The sequence below is a fragment of the Pelodiscus sinensis genome, chromosome 30, assembly GCF_052426305.1.
Source record: "Pelodiscus sinensis isolate ZL-2025 chromosome 30, ASM5242630v1, whole genome shotgun sequence".
Lineage (NCBI taxonomy): Eukaryota > Metazoa > Chordata > Testudines > Trionychidae > Pelodiscus > Pelodiscus sinensis.
This window is the reverse complement of record NC_143081.1, coordinates 6,964,228-6,977,849: the sequence shown is the minus strand read 5'-3', so window position 1 is coordinate 6,977,849 and position 13,622 is coordinate 6,964,228. Positions and strand designations below refer to the sequence as shown.

At 57.3% G+C, this 13,622-nt stretch overlaps 1 protein-coding gene and 1 gene segment (V, D, J or C); one reads left to right on the top strand and one right to left on the bottom strand.

Annotated features, from left to right (window-relative positions):
* Positions 1-13,622, bottom strand: part of LOC149521081 (Fc receptor-like protein 5) — a 203,585-nt gene that overhangs the window by 170,177 nt on the left and 19,786 nt on the right. The window lies entirely within an intron of this gene.
* On the top strand, positions 11,130-12,562 carry LOC142821185 (Ig heavy chain V region 3-like). The segment is given in 2 exon segments: positions 11,130-11,648; positions 11,744-12,562. Coding segments are annotated over 2 exon segments (540 nt in total).

Below are 13,622 nucleotides of genomic sequence, written 5' to 3'. Positions count from 1 at the left end.
GAGGGCACAGGCATGGTAGATCTGGGGCCAAAAGCAGCAGACCTGGGGACCCCAGGAGGAGCAGCCAGCACGCACGGCATGCAGGGGCATGCCACCGGCCGGCATAGACAAGAGCGAGGCGGCAGGGTGTAGAAGGTGGGGGGAAGAACAGGAGCTGGCTGTGCTCCCAAACCCCTCTTGCACAAGAAGGGGCAGTGTAGACACTCCTTCTGGCGCAAGAGCCTCTTCTGCAAAAATGGCGGCTCATTAGATATGCAAATGAGGCTCGGCGATATTCCACGCTTAGCTTCATTTGCATACTTCTGGTGCAAGATCACGCCAGTGTAGACATAGCCTTGGTGTGTGGATTACATAAGCCTTAGCTCAGCAGGCAGGCAGGCTAGTTTGGCTTCTGGATGGTAAGTCTCCCGGCCACTGCCTGCTTCTGGAACCCCAGCCTTTCCCTGCCCCAACCTTCTGCTACCCCCACCCCTGCTGAACTCAACATACCCAAACCCTCTGGCCCCCTGTTACCACCTCCCAAATCTGCTCCAGATCACAATCTCTCCTACGATAGGTCACATCCCAAATCCCTGCACTCCAGTCCCCTGCACTAGGTCAAAACTGCTTCCTTCATCCAAACTCCTCCCAAACTCCAGTCTTCCTCCTGCACCCCATTCCCTTTCCCCAAGCTGCCCTTTACACCCAACCTGCATCCCACACCCCACATCGCCTCCATTAATATCATGGAAGAGTGTGGCCCTCAACCACTTCCCAAAATCTTGGAATGGTCCCCATCAAAAATTATTGCCCACCCCTGTTCTAAAGCTGTTGATACACAAATCGAAGGTAAACTTCTTAAAAGCATCTAATGCCATAAATCCCATTTTCAACAATGACAAAGAACATTTTGGAACCACTAAGTGACTCAGGAAGTTATGCCCCATTTTTCAAGAGTGATTTTAGAGTTTAGGACCTTAAATACTTTTGACTTTATATAAGATTTAGGGAAACCTTCTCCAGATCACCTCTGTGACTCAGTGCTCTATGTGGAAGCAGGTAACTGGAAAAAATGGCCTGTGGGGGCTAAGGCTGAGGTAGGTGTGGGCCAATACCAGCCTCTGGGCCTCACATGGTGCACCTGGATTAACCCCGGTTGGGCCCCCACACCGCTGGGCTATATTTACCTGCACCTCTGCAGGTACTGAGGAATCCAAGTTCCCATTGGCTGCTGATTGCTCTGATCCTTGTGTCCCTTTCCCTTCAGTTACACATGTCAGTGAGGGGGTGTGACACTGTGTGTAGTGTGGGGTACCTTGCTGGTTGCTATGCTGGGCAGTGAGTTGGGAGTGACCTCCACTGGCTGCTGTCTGCAGCAGGGCCCAGCAGGGCAGGGGAAGAGTCATTTTTCAAGGGGGCTTCGAACCTGTCTGATGAGTTATCTCCCAGAGAGCAGAACAATGGGAAGAAAGGGAGTGGAGCCCTGGCTGGGGGCAGGGCTGGAAGTGAAGTATTTAGGTTTCTGGCTGGAATCATGGAGGAAGCAGCCTAGGCAACTGTGATGGCGCGTTGGGGGTCCCCTGTCTCCTGTACCCCGAAATGGCACAAACAGACTGCACCAGCCGGTGGACTAGAGGAAGTTTATTGCCTCTCCAGGATACCACACAGCACAGATGTAATCTGATCACAGAGCTGGGCTAGGATGCCTCAGGCCCCCTTGAGATGGGGGGAGACTGGGCCCCTAAACTCCAGCCCCTTTCCCTAGGCTGTCTCCTCCATGCTCCCAGACAGCAACTAACTCCCACTCTTCCAGCCCTGCCCCCCAGCCAGGGCAGCATTCCCCCTTCCTTCGTTCCTCTCCATGGGAGTGTCTGGTTCAACAGGTGTGGCGTCACCTTTGCATAGTGAGGTTTTCCCTGCTGGGTCTTGCTCCAGACAGCAGAGGTCACCACAGCCCAGCAAGTACCCCCACTACGTCACAGCAACCGGCTGGGATTTAGGGGCCCAGGCTCCGCAATCTCAAGGGGGGCTGAGGCATCCTAGGCCTACCCTGTAACCAGATTACATCTGTGCTGTATCCTGGAGAAGCAATAAACTCCCTCTATTCTACTGGCTGGTGGAGTCTGTCCCTGCCATTAAGGGGGTGCAGGAGACGGGAAAACCCCAACACGCCCTCTCCACTCACACAATCCGCTTTCCACCTCCCCTCGCTGCCCCCCATGGCCACTCGCCTCACAGAGACTCCGACATTGCGTCCTGGTTCTGAGCCCCCCGCCCCGCCCTGCTGCACGAGCGCTCGCTGCCCCCAGAGTCCCAGCTCCTAGCTCAGCCCCGGGGTCACTAATGAGCTCCCGGCTGCCAGCTCATCAGGGAGGCTGGGGCAGAGCTGCCCAGGCAGGGCCAGGCAGAGCCCGGTTCCCTCAGCAGCCCGGCCGGCCCGCGGCACCTGCCCGGGTGCCCAATGCGGGAAAGAAGGAACCTGGCGATTGTGACGAGGCCCGGAGATTTCACGCTCCCTGTCTCCCCACTGCGAGTGTAGAACCGCAGCGCCCCCTAGGGGAGCGTTTCTGAGTCAGCGCCGGCAGGTTTTTGTCCGAGCTCAGCCCGGCTTCCCCGCACTGTGGTGACTGTCTGTCTCGCGCGCAGTGATACCGGCCAGTGTCTTCCGGCTCCAGGCCGGTCATTGGCAGGTACAGCAGGCTCTCGGAAGGCTCCCTGGAGGTGGTGAATCGGCCCTTCACTCTGTCCGCGTAAATAGCTCTGTCCCATCTATCCCAGTAGAGGTGCGCGACCCACTCCAGCCCCTTCCCGGGAGCCTGCCGCACCCAGCTCATTCCAGAGGACCCGAAGTTGAACCCGGAGGCTTTGCAGAAGAGGCGCAGAAAGTCTCCGGCCTTTTTCTCAGCCCCTCCGAATTCCACCAGCTCCTGGGACCGGGCACCTGGGAGTTAAAACGCATTTTAAAATGTCATTGAGAGCAATGACACAATAAACCCCCCTTCCCAACCCCCCCCCCCCACACACGTAGACAGTGCATTTAAAAGACGCAAATACCTTCCAAAGCGCCTAGAATAAACACCAAATAGAGCCAAAGTCCCATTGTCCCTGGTGCGGGCGGGCAATGTTCTCCGGGGACTGGCTGGTCACTGTGCAGACACAGAGGGCTGCGGATTGTCCCTGCGGCTGCAGTCTGGGCAAGCAGAGGGAGAGATTTAAATCAGATCCCTTCTCCCCATTTGCATGGTCCGCCTGTTATAAAGGGATGAAGTGACCGCATGTCCCTGAGGCGCCCATGGCCCAAGGGAGCGGGTGTTGGGGGCTCATTCCCAGAAACTGTCTCCCACTGTTCTCCGTGGCCTTGGGGTCAGAGGGCTGGAGGCAGGAGCCTTTGGCAGGAGAAGGGGGAGGGGAATATGTGTGACTCTGTGCCCGCCCCCATCCCCAGAGGAAGCTAAAGCAGGACTGTGGACAATGGGAGCCCTTACACTTTGCAATGAGCCGGGCTCCATTTGGAGGGACAGTCATAGAAGGCTGATGGGTCATTGACAGCCTGAGGCCTTGCTCTTGAGCCGGGGCCTTTGGCTGAGCAACAGGGGCAGCCAGAAGCCAGGTCATTTCCTCAAGTCCAAACACAGTCCAGAGAAATGAGGTAATTCGATGCTGGGGAAAAGGGGATCCCAGCTCTTGCCTCCAGAAGAAGGGGAGAGCTGAAAAGATTTAAAGTAAGCGGAGGCTGCTCCCTTTCTGTCTGGCAAGAGCTCACATATCAACACGTGTGCGTGTGAAACCCTCGTTTCTTTTTCTCTGTGGTCCCCTCTTTTCTACTATGTATCTGTGTGGCCTTGGGTTCAAATCCCGCTCCGGCACCGCCTTTGCTTCCTGTGTGGAGAGGTCACCTCATTTCCATGTCCCCCTCTCACTGCAAGAACACGTGCTTAGGAATCTGCAGTTCAGGGCATCTGGCTAGGTAGTTCTGGCTGGTTCCCCAGGAGTGATTCTGCCTTGCCAGGGGTTTGGCAGGTTCCGGGGGAGGGAGAAGTGCAGCAAACACGGATCCTCCCGAGTGTGGGGCTCTTAGTCTCAGGGACTGGGCTTGAGCTCAGGTGGGAACCTTGGTCGCTTCCTTAGGGCAGGGAATTACCAACAGAGTAGCCGGGCTGGGAGGCCGCTAAAGCCAAGAGCCCCGCTCCAGTCTGTCCGCAGCCAGTCAGGAGAGATCAAAAGTCTCCCAGTTTGTACCTTAGAAAATCTATCGGGTCCAAGGGTTCCCCCTGCAACGGCCTCTTGCGGCTCAAGAGTGAGGGGCACAATGGAGTTAGGGGAACAGCTGGGAAGCATCCCGGTCTGGGTGAGCGGCCAGACACGGGTCAGCGGCCTCCGCCACTCACCGCATCAAACTCACTGAGCGCAGTAGGAAAGGGATCGGGGGAAGTTAGAGCCCGCTGCTACTGTGTGAGAGACGGGGAGGGATAAATTCAGGGGAATGCTGCAGGTGGTGCCACAGGGGGCGCGCTCAGGCAGCTAGCCACTAGCAGAAGAGGCAGCCTGTGTGTGATAGAGGGGTTAGGGTGCGGGGGTGAGTTAGAGGTTTGTGTCACCCCACCCCACGTGCACCTTAAAACAGGGTTCCTCAACGGGGAGAGATTTCAATTCTTTCAGACAGCGGTGCCCCAAATCCTGACACCAGCTGCGAGCCTGAAAATTGATCCCTGGCTGAATTCCCAGCGGCCCCCAGCTTGAAGCCCCGAACCCGCTGCAACCCCCTGAGTTTCCAGCACCTCTCCAGGCTGTAGCCGTAATCCATCCACAGCGCCCCTGAAGTCCTAGCATCCCTTATCTGTGGTGGTACCCTGAATCGCCAGAACACATACATCCTGCTGAAGGCTCCCTGGTTCCCCCCACCCCCTCCAAGCCATGAACGCTGCGGCCCAAGCTGGGAGTGGCAGGGCTGAGTCCTGAGTACCCGGTACTCCCTGTAGGAGAGAAGCCTCCAGAGCCCATGGGCAGAGTTGCGGGGCTCTCTAGCAAGTGCAGCGCAGTCCCCGGGAGAGCCCCACAGCTCTTCAGCTCCCTGCCCCCGGGCAGGTCAGAGGCAGGTGCACAAGCCACGGGAATCAGTCCCCCGTATCTAGTAAAATCTCCTGTAGGGAAAGTGCCGCGTGTTTATCGGCAGGTGGCGCTGTTGCTCCAAAGGGACGGACCAGCCCAGAGAGGAACCCCCTGCCCGTACATAGATCGATGCTCTCCCAAAAGGGCTTTGGGAGCCAGGCCATTGGCTCCCATGACACATGACAATGGCCAGTCTCTCAATCCCTGTGTGAGGAAACACAGCCACTGGCGGGTTCATCCCCCCCGGGTTCCGAAAGTGTCAGGAGGGTCCCAGCGCCCTGAGACCGGCGCTACACAGACACCTGGGCCGGGTCGTTCTGACTCCTGCATCCGGAGCCCTAGGGCGAGACAAGCTCACCCTTGGCAGGAGCAGGGCGGGGCTCTTATAAGCAGCGGGGTATGCAAATGAGGGAGTCAGCGTCCTGTTTAAATCTGCCCCTCGCTCTGCCCAGGCTGCACCCGCAGGGACAATTCGAAGTGCCCGGAGAACTTTCCGCTCCAGCGCCAGGAAACATGAAATTTTTGCTCCTTCTCTGTGTCGCTGTAGCGGCTTGGGAGGTATTTTCTTCCTCTGACTGACGGCAGAAGAATATTAAATTCCCCTTGCGTGGAGACCAATATTGATAACTTGTCTGTGTTCCCAGGTGCCCGGTCCCAGATCACCTTGGTGGAGTCCGGAGGGGATGTGAAGAAGCCCGGAGACTCTCTGCGCCTCTCCTGCAAAGCCTCCGGCTTCACCATCAGCAGCTACTACATGGGCTGGGTCCGGCAGGCTCCCGGGAATGGCCTGGAGTGGGTCGCCAGCATTTACAGCTCGAGCATATATTACAACGACGCGGTCAAAGGGCGATTCACCATCTCCACAGATAACTCCAACAACCTGCTGCACCTGCAAATGACCGGCCTGAAGCCCGAGGACACCGCCCGCTATTACTGTGCGAGACACAGCGAGGGGAATTCCGACAGGCTGATACAAAAACTCCAGCGGCAGAATCGCTCCCCTGCGCCGCGCGGGGGCAGCACTTCCACAGGGAATCCCGCGCCAGGCGCAGCAACGGGGTCTATGGCCGCAGTGTAAACAGAATCCCTCTCACTAGGCCCCAGGTCTCTACATCCATGACCCTGTGTCCATGAACCCCGGGGCTTCCCGACTATTCACGTTTCGGTGCGGCCAGGCTCAGACACAGAGGTAAAAACGCGCAGCTCGGAAGAGCCAGACGTGGGGATCGGTTGCTCGAGGTGCAGTAACTAGAATCTAGATTTCCCGAAGTGCCTCCTAGCGGGGACCCGACATCCCCACGTCCCCCTCAGCTGCAGGGTGAGGGGAGAAACAGGAAAAGCAAAAGCAGCCGCCCGGGCCGCTGGAGGTTAAACACTTTCTAGCTGGGCACCGGGCACTGACGCTCTGGACCATCCTTCAAAACTCCCCCAGCCCTGGTGTCACTGTGAGTCTAACCGCGCGTCAGGTTCCCAACTCCTGGTGCCGCCCTACGAACACAGATGCTCACCTGATACCCCCACAGGTATTCCGCCCCCCCCCCCCCCCGGCAACACATCAGTGGGCCCTGGGGGAAGCCACAAGCTTCTCCTCCCCCTACCCAGAGAAACCCCGAGCGTCACCCCTCTGTGAGAGGAGACTCTGGTGTCTGGTCGCTCACAGCCCCACCCCCACCTGCCTGAGGTGCCCGTCCCACCCTCCTTCTCTTCTCTGCCCCCTCCCCCACCCCAGCAACCCTGTGACCAGCTCGGCTCCTTCCCCTGTCTGGCTCCAGCTATAGAGCCCCGCTCTACCCCCAGGGGTTCTGGGCCCAACTCGGCTCCTTTCTCCCAGTGTCCCTGCCTTCCCCTACCTTTAGCCCGCCGCTCTTTTCTCTTCCCTGCCTGGTTCCTCCGCCCCCTCTGCCAGAGCTCCCTGCAGCCCTGTGCCCGGCTTTACCCCCCACAGATCGGCTCCCCCCCCCCCCCGGTTCTGCCTTCCCAGCGTGCATGGGGGCTGCTCTCCCCACTCGCCCTCTGGCCGCTCAGGGCCCTTCCTGCCCCGGCACTGACCAGCGGGTGCACCAGAGCCAGGCAGAGCCACTCTGCAGCCTGCGGCGGGCGCTGGGACTCGGCAGGGGGCGCCTAGGAGCCGGCAGCCTCCCCCGGGCTGTATGAAAGAGCCCTGGTCTCACAGTCCCGCTACTGCGACACCGGCCAGGACTTTCGAAGCCAGGATCGAATTGACCGTCCGCGGGATCTAGGAGCCTCTTTGAACCCCCAGGCCTGGAGCTACAATTCCCACCGAATCTGCACAGAGGAGAAATGTTCCCACCTACGTGTGCGCTGCGCTGAGCGCCCGGCCTGTCTGGGGTGTACAGGGGAGACGTGACCCCGAGGGGGCATCGCCCCGTACTGAGCGCTCAGCCCCGGCCTCTCTCATCCCCTCCCTGCGGCAGCCGCATGCAGATTCCTGCCTGGGGGTTCCTGGTTAAGTACCAGACCCCGGTTCTAGGAGCCTCAGTCTCCGCCCAGACACAGCCCGGCCCGGCCCTGCCTGCTGGAGAGAGTCTCTCAATGGGAAATGAAAATGGATTTTCTGCTGCTTCTCCTTTCCTTGCTCTCTGCCCTCAGCTGGGAGTGTCGGCGGGCAGCGGGGGAGTCAGGGACACACAGAGACGTTCGGTGGCTGAATCTTTTGTCGCTTTGTTTCGCCTTCCCCAGGAGCTCTCGCTCAGGTGCGGTTGGTCCAGTCTGGCCCTGGCGTGGTGAAGTCCGGAGAGACCCTCACCCTGAGCTGCGCTGTGTCCGGGTGTGACCGCGCGTTGGGGGCCCCCGTCTCCTGCACCCCGAAATGGCACAAACAGACTCCACCAGCCAGTAGAATTGAGGGTGCTTTATTGCTCCTCCAGGATACAGCACAGCACAGATGTAATCTGGTTACAGGAACTGGGGGCTAAGAGGCCTCAGGGCCCCCCTTGAGATAGGGGAATCCCAGCCCCCTCCCCAGTTCCTTCTCCCCTGCTTTCCAGCCAGGAACTAACTCTCTCTCTTCCAGCCCTGCCCCCCAGCCAGGGGCAGCATCCCACCTTCCTTTGTTCCTCTCCCTGGGGGGGGGGGGGTGGTCAAACCGGTTGAGAGCCCCTCTTTGCATAATGACTCATGGCCTGTCCTTCTGGGCTGCGGTACCCACGGCAGCCAGTGGGGGTTAGCAAGTTCCCCCCCACTACGTCACACCGGGTTCTCCATCAGTGCTGGATATGCCACTGGCACTGGATCCGGAAACTCCCTGGGACAGGGCTGGAGCGGGTGCATCCATATGACAGGAGCACAAGCAACGCCCAGTCTCTCCAGGGCCGGGTCACCATCTCTGCGGACACAGCCAAGAACCAGGTCTCGCTGCAGCTCCGCTCACTTACAGCTGCAGACACCGCCCCCTATTACTGCGCCAAAGAGTCCCACAGTGGCACGGAGCAATGCAGGGCCTGGCCTGAAAAGGGGAAATGGTTCCCATGCAGACATGCGAGGCACTGAATGTCTCAGGGGCTTTGTGGGCAGTGACACGGGGCAGAGCCGAAGCACCCACAGGAGGGAGATTTCCCAGCACCCGGAGATTACTAAGGCTGCGGATCTTTGGGGGGATTCCCGTTCTCCTCCCCTGTCGGGGAGGTCACGTCCCAGTGTCAGCCGACGGTCAGGGCAGTGTGTGCGTGTGTGTTACACCCAGGTCTTCAACTGCTGAGACACAAAGTCTCATTGCAGTGGGCAGCCTAGAAGGCTGGAGGGTGCCCCGAAAAATAGTTTAACATCTGTGACTTTAGTGCTAGGACCGGGGTCCCATCGCAGAGGGCAGCCAACAGGCTCTCAGATGCCTGGAGTTTATAGGAAGAGCTTATTACACCTTAGATTTCAGCTGCTAGAATTCGTAATTCCTTCGCAGCGGGAAGCCTTGGGGAAAGACTGAAAGGTGCCCCAGTGGATTCTGCCACCTGGGTGTGACACAAATCCAAACGCCCAAGCTCTTCCTATACTGTCCCTAATGACCTGCTGAAGTTCTTTTAAATTGTGCCTGGTTCTGTTACAGCAACTGAAGGAATCAGGTTAAAGCTTAAACAGTTACAGGTTTATTGAGGAAGCTTATAAATCATATGGTTACAATGGCTATTGCTCTATTTCTTAACTACTAGCAAAATATAGATCTTAAAAATGGTTACAAAGAAGATAAAGATAGAAAAATAGAAATAATGGTACCGAGTAACAGCTTACTCTTTCTATGTGTACACTTAAGACAGAGGACCACATCCAGGTACAATTTTTACCCCCTTCTGTGCCTCTCGACTCCAGCATGTCAGGCCAGGGCCGGTCCCTCAATTCCTAGGAAAGATGAAAATACGAGGTGGGCGTCCCCATAGAACCTCGGGAGGTCAAACACCTAACCGATCAGCAGGTAGAGGGTAGAATGACACTCAAAGTGAGTGTGTGCTGGACCCATCTTTTATACCCATTTTGGGTCACGTATTTCTCTTTCTTATCTGTGATGCCAAATAGTGCTGGTCTGCCTTTTGTGAGACCAGTTCTTACAAGGGAGTTGTGAACTTAATTTACACTTGTAAGAGAGATAACAAAATTGGAAGTACTGGGCATTCTTTTCTCAGTGGGGGATTCCTCTCCCAGGGACTGTGTGTTCATATCAACATGGGTGCCAGCCGGGCACACTCGCATATCCTGATCTTGCATCAAAGCAGATCAAAGCTTAATGGCTATGCTGATTGCCTTAATCGCTCTCTCTCTTCATATCTATGTTTTCAGCTTCTCAGGATCAGATGAGCCAGCATAGACTATGCTGATTTTACTGCTCCTTCTCCGCCCTGTATGCTTCAGGATCCTCAGAGAGGCAAATAAGATGGATGAGATGGGGGGGGGGGCGGTCTGTCTGGCTACACCCAGGCTGGGATCCCCTTGTGCAGACTCAGTTCACACCCTGGCCCCTTTCCCATTCATTCTGGGCAACCCATGTGAAAATCCCCGCCCGACGGGTTCCCCTTTTAATACCAGACCCTGGTTGTAGGAGCCTCAGTTTCCCCCCTGGCTCAGATCTGCCCGGGCCTGGCTGCTGGGCACAGTTTGCACCTTCACTGAAGATGAACCTGCTGCTGATTTTCCTCTTGGTGCTGGAGGCCCCTTCAGTACGTGGCTATTGGGGATGTGACTGGAGGGATCCCTGTTGCACTGCCTGTAGAAGAGGAGATGTCCCAGGTAGCCTAAGGGCATGAGGTGCTCCTATCCCAATGCAATTCAGTGGCAGTTGGGTGCCTCAGTCCCTTTGGCCCGTTCTAGGGTGTGTCATTTTCACATGTTCCCTGCTCCCAGGGGGCAGGGCCTGACTCCCCCCGTCATTTCCGTGTTTCCTCCCAGGTGCCCTCTCCCACGTGCAACTGCGGGAAACGGGCCCGGGAGGGGCGAAGCCCGGGGAGTCCCTGACACTCACTTGCATCATCTCCGGAGACTCGGTTTCCACGCCAGCGCCGCCTGGGACTGGGTCCGGCAGCCCGCGGGGAAGGGGCTGGAACGGGCGGGGCGCGCGTGCTACAGGTCGGAGTCACGGTCTCTGCAGACACCGCCAGGAACCAGGTCTCGCTGCAGCTCCGCGCGCTGACAGCTGCGAACAGCGCCCCCTAGTGCTGCGCCGGAGACACAGTGACAGGGCAGAGCCGCGCCTGCGCTAACAGGGGGAAGGGGATTTTCCACAGTGAGGAGACACTGGGGACTGGGTCATTGGTCACACGCGGGGGGCTCTGGCTGTGACCCTTCGGTGCCTTTTCCCGGGGTTGTTGTTCACAAAGCTCCCGTGTCTCTGCCTGGCTCAGGGCCCAGCCGGCCTGACATGCCCATGAGAATGGCCCGACGCGGAGACCCGTGAACGTTCCCGGTCCCCTCCCAGCCAGACAAGGCTCCTCCTCTACGCCCCCTATTGTGACACAAGGAGGTCACGTGTGGCCCCGCGGAGGGGGCTAGATTCCCCCCTTTGCCTTGTGCAGGCTGGTTCGATCCAAGCATCCCCCCCCCCCGCCCTCAGTGGTACGAGGGGTCGGGGTGTCCTTGTGTCGTCTCCAGCGAGTGCGGTTACGCCAGGACTTTGTACCGGGGTGTTCTGGCACCGACGCACCTATGGGAGTTGGGCGCTCGGTGCTTCAGAAAACCCCGCTCTGCACCTGGGCGAAGGCGCCTTAACCCGGGTGACAAAAGGAAGTCTGCGCCAGAGCAGGGAACCGAGCCTGGCCGTGCAGGGTAAAGGTGAGCGCCTTGAGAGATCCTGGCTCGCTCCCTTCTGCATCTCCGAGGAGGTGAATTGGGCTAGTTCAGTGAGGCGGTATTAGGTGTTGCAGGGAGGGGATATGCAAATAAGGGAGTGAGTTTCCTGTTTAAGGCTGCCCCTCTCTTAGACCAGGCTGCACCCGCAAGGACAATCCAAAGCCCGCTGGGTCTGGGGAGTGATCAGCCAGTCCCCTGAGAACTTCCCCCTCCAGCACTAGAGACAATGAGAATTTGGGTCGCAGCTGTTTTCCTTGTAACAGCATTGGAAGGTATTTTTTGTCCCTGATCAAATAACAGAGTCAGAAGCTCAGACAATTATCGGCTGTTGTTTTTTTTTTACCGCTTCTTATCCCTTTATTCGCAGATGCCCAGTCCCAGGTGCAGCTGGTGGAGTCCGGAGGGGATGTGAAGAAGCCCGGAGACTTGCTGCGCCTCTCCTGCAAAGCCTCCGGCTTCACCTTCAGCAGCTACTACATGAACTGGGTCCGTCAGGCTCCCGGGAAGGGGCTGGAGTGGATCGGGGAAATACACCCAAGTTCATCTTCCATCAACTACGCCCAGGCCTTCAAGGGCCGCTTCACCATCTCCAGGGATAATCCCAACAACCTGCTGCACCTGCAAATGACCGGCCTGAAGCCCGAGGACACCGCCCGCTATTACTGTGCGAGACACACAATGACACGAACCCTGGGGCTGCTCGTACACACACCAGAGCTGCGGAACTTCCCGCGTCTGCCGCACGGGGGCAGCAGAGACACGCGCCAAACAGCCCTGTCTGGAGCGCAGGAGAGCGAAGGGCCCTCAGGATGGAACGCTCTGACGTCACAAATTAACTCTTTCGCTACTTACACATTTTAAGAAGTCGGTTCTTGGACAGAGAAGCATCTCCCATCTCCTCTAATACATGGAAGAAACTGCTCTTAACACAAAGGAGAGATTTTCCCTCTCTCTTCCAGTTTGAAATTCCTACCTCCACCCAATGCCTTGTTAGATACAGAGTTAACCCCTCAGATCAGCACGCCTGATTATGACACCATGTTACATGCACCTTATAGACAAAGCAAAATACAGGACTATGTAGCACTTTAAAGACTAACAAGATGGTTTATTAGATGATGAGCTTTCGCGAGCCAGGCCCACTTCCTCAGATCAAACAGTGGAAGAAAATGCAACCATATATACCAAAGGATACAATTTTAAAAAATGAACACATATGAAAAGGACAAATCAAATTTCAGAACAGAAGGGGAATGGGGGGGGAGGTGAATGTCTGTGGGCTAATGATATTAGAGGTGATAATTAGGGAAGCTATCTTTGTAATGGGTAAGATAACTAGAGCCTTTGTTTAGACTCAGATGTAAAGTGTCAAATTTTAGCATGAATGACAGTTCAGAGGATTCCCTTTCAAGTGCAGATTTAAAAGGTCTTTGTAGCAGGATGCAGGTAGTTAAGTCATTGAGACAGTCCCCTGGGGATGACACGTCCCCTGTGAGCCAGAGCAGCCCCTGCCGGTCCCTTTGTACCCTCGCTAGGTGCAAGCCACATGCAAATCCCTGCTCCCGGGCTTCCTCTTTAACACCGGCCCCTGGTTCTGGGAGCCTCAATCTCTCCCCAGACACAGCCTTGCCCGCGGGTCGCAGTGTCGCTCTCGATCACACGCAATGAAGTGCCTGGTGCTTTTCCTTGCCCTAGTGGCCGCCCCAGACGGTGAGTGGCTGCTGCAGGGGCCGGGAATCACACAGCGAGGGGGGCTGATCGGATGAATTTCTGCCACATTTTGTTTTGTTTTCTCGTCAGGTGCTTGCTCTCAGGTGCAGCTGATCCCGTCTGGGCCCGGCGCGGTGAAACCCAGAGAGACCCTGACCTTGAGCTGCGCCATCAGTGGTGACTCTGTCACCAGTAATTGGTGGGACTGGATCCGACAGGCTCCAGGGAAAGGGCTGGAGTGGGTAGGAGAGATCGACTGGAGTGACTCTAAGTGGCGCATAAACTATGGCCCGGCTTTCCAGAGCCGCGCAACGCTCAGCGCGGATACCTCCAAGAACCAGTTCTCTCTGCAGCTCTGCTCGCTGACAGCTACAGACACCGCCACCTATTACTGCGCCAGGGCCACAGTGACACAGAGCAACGCAGGGCCCGGCACAAAAAGGGGAAGCGGGTTTCTGAACAGGCAGCCAGCCGGCTCACTCCCTCTGTGCTGTAGGGGATGATGCAGGCAGAGTAGGGCCCCTAGCAGTGTCTCA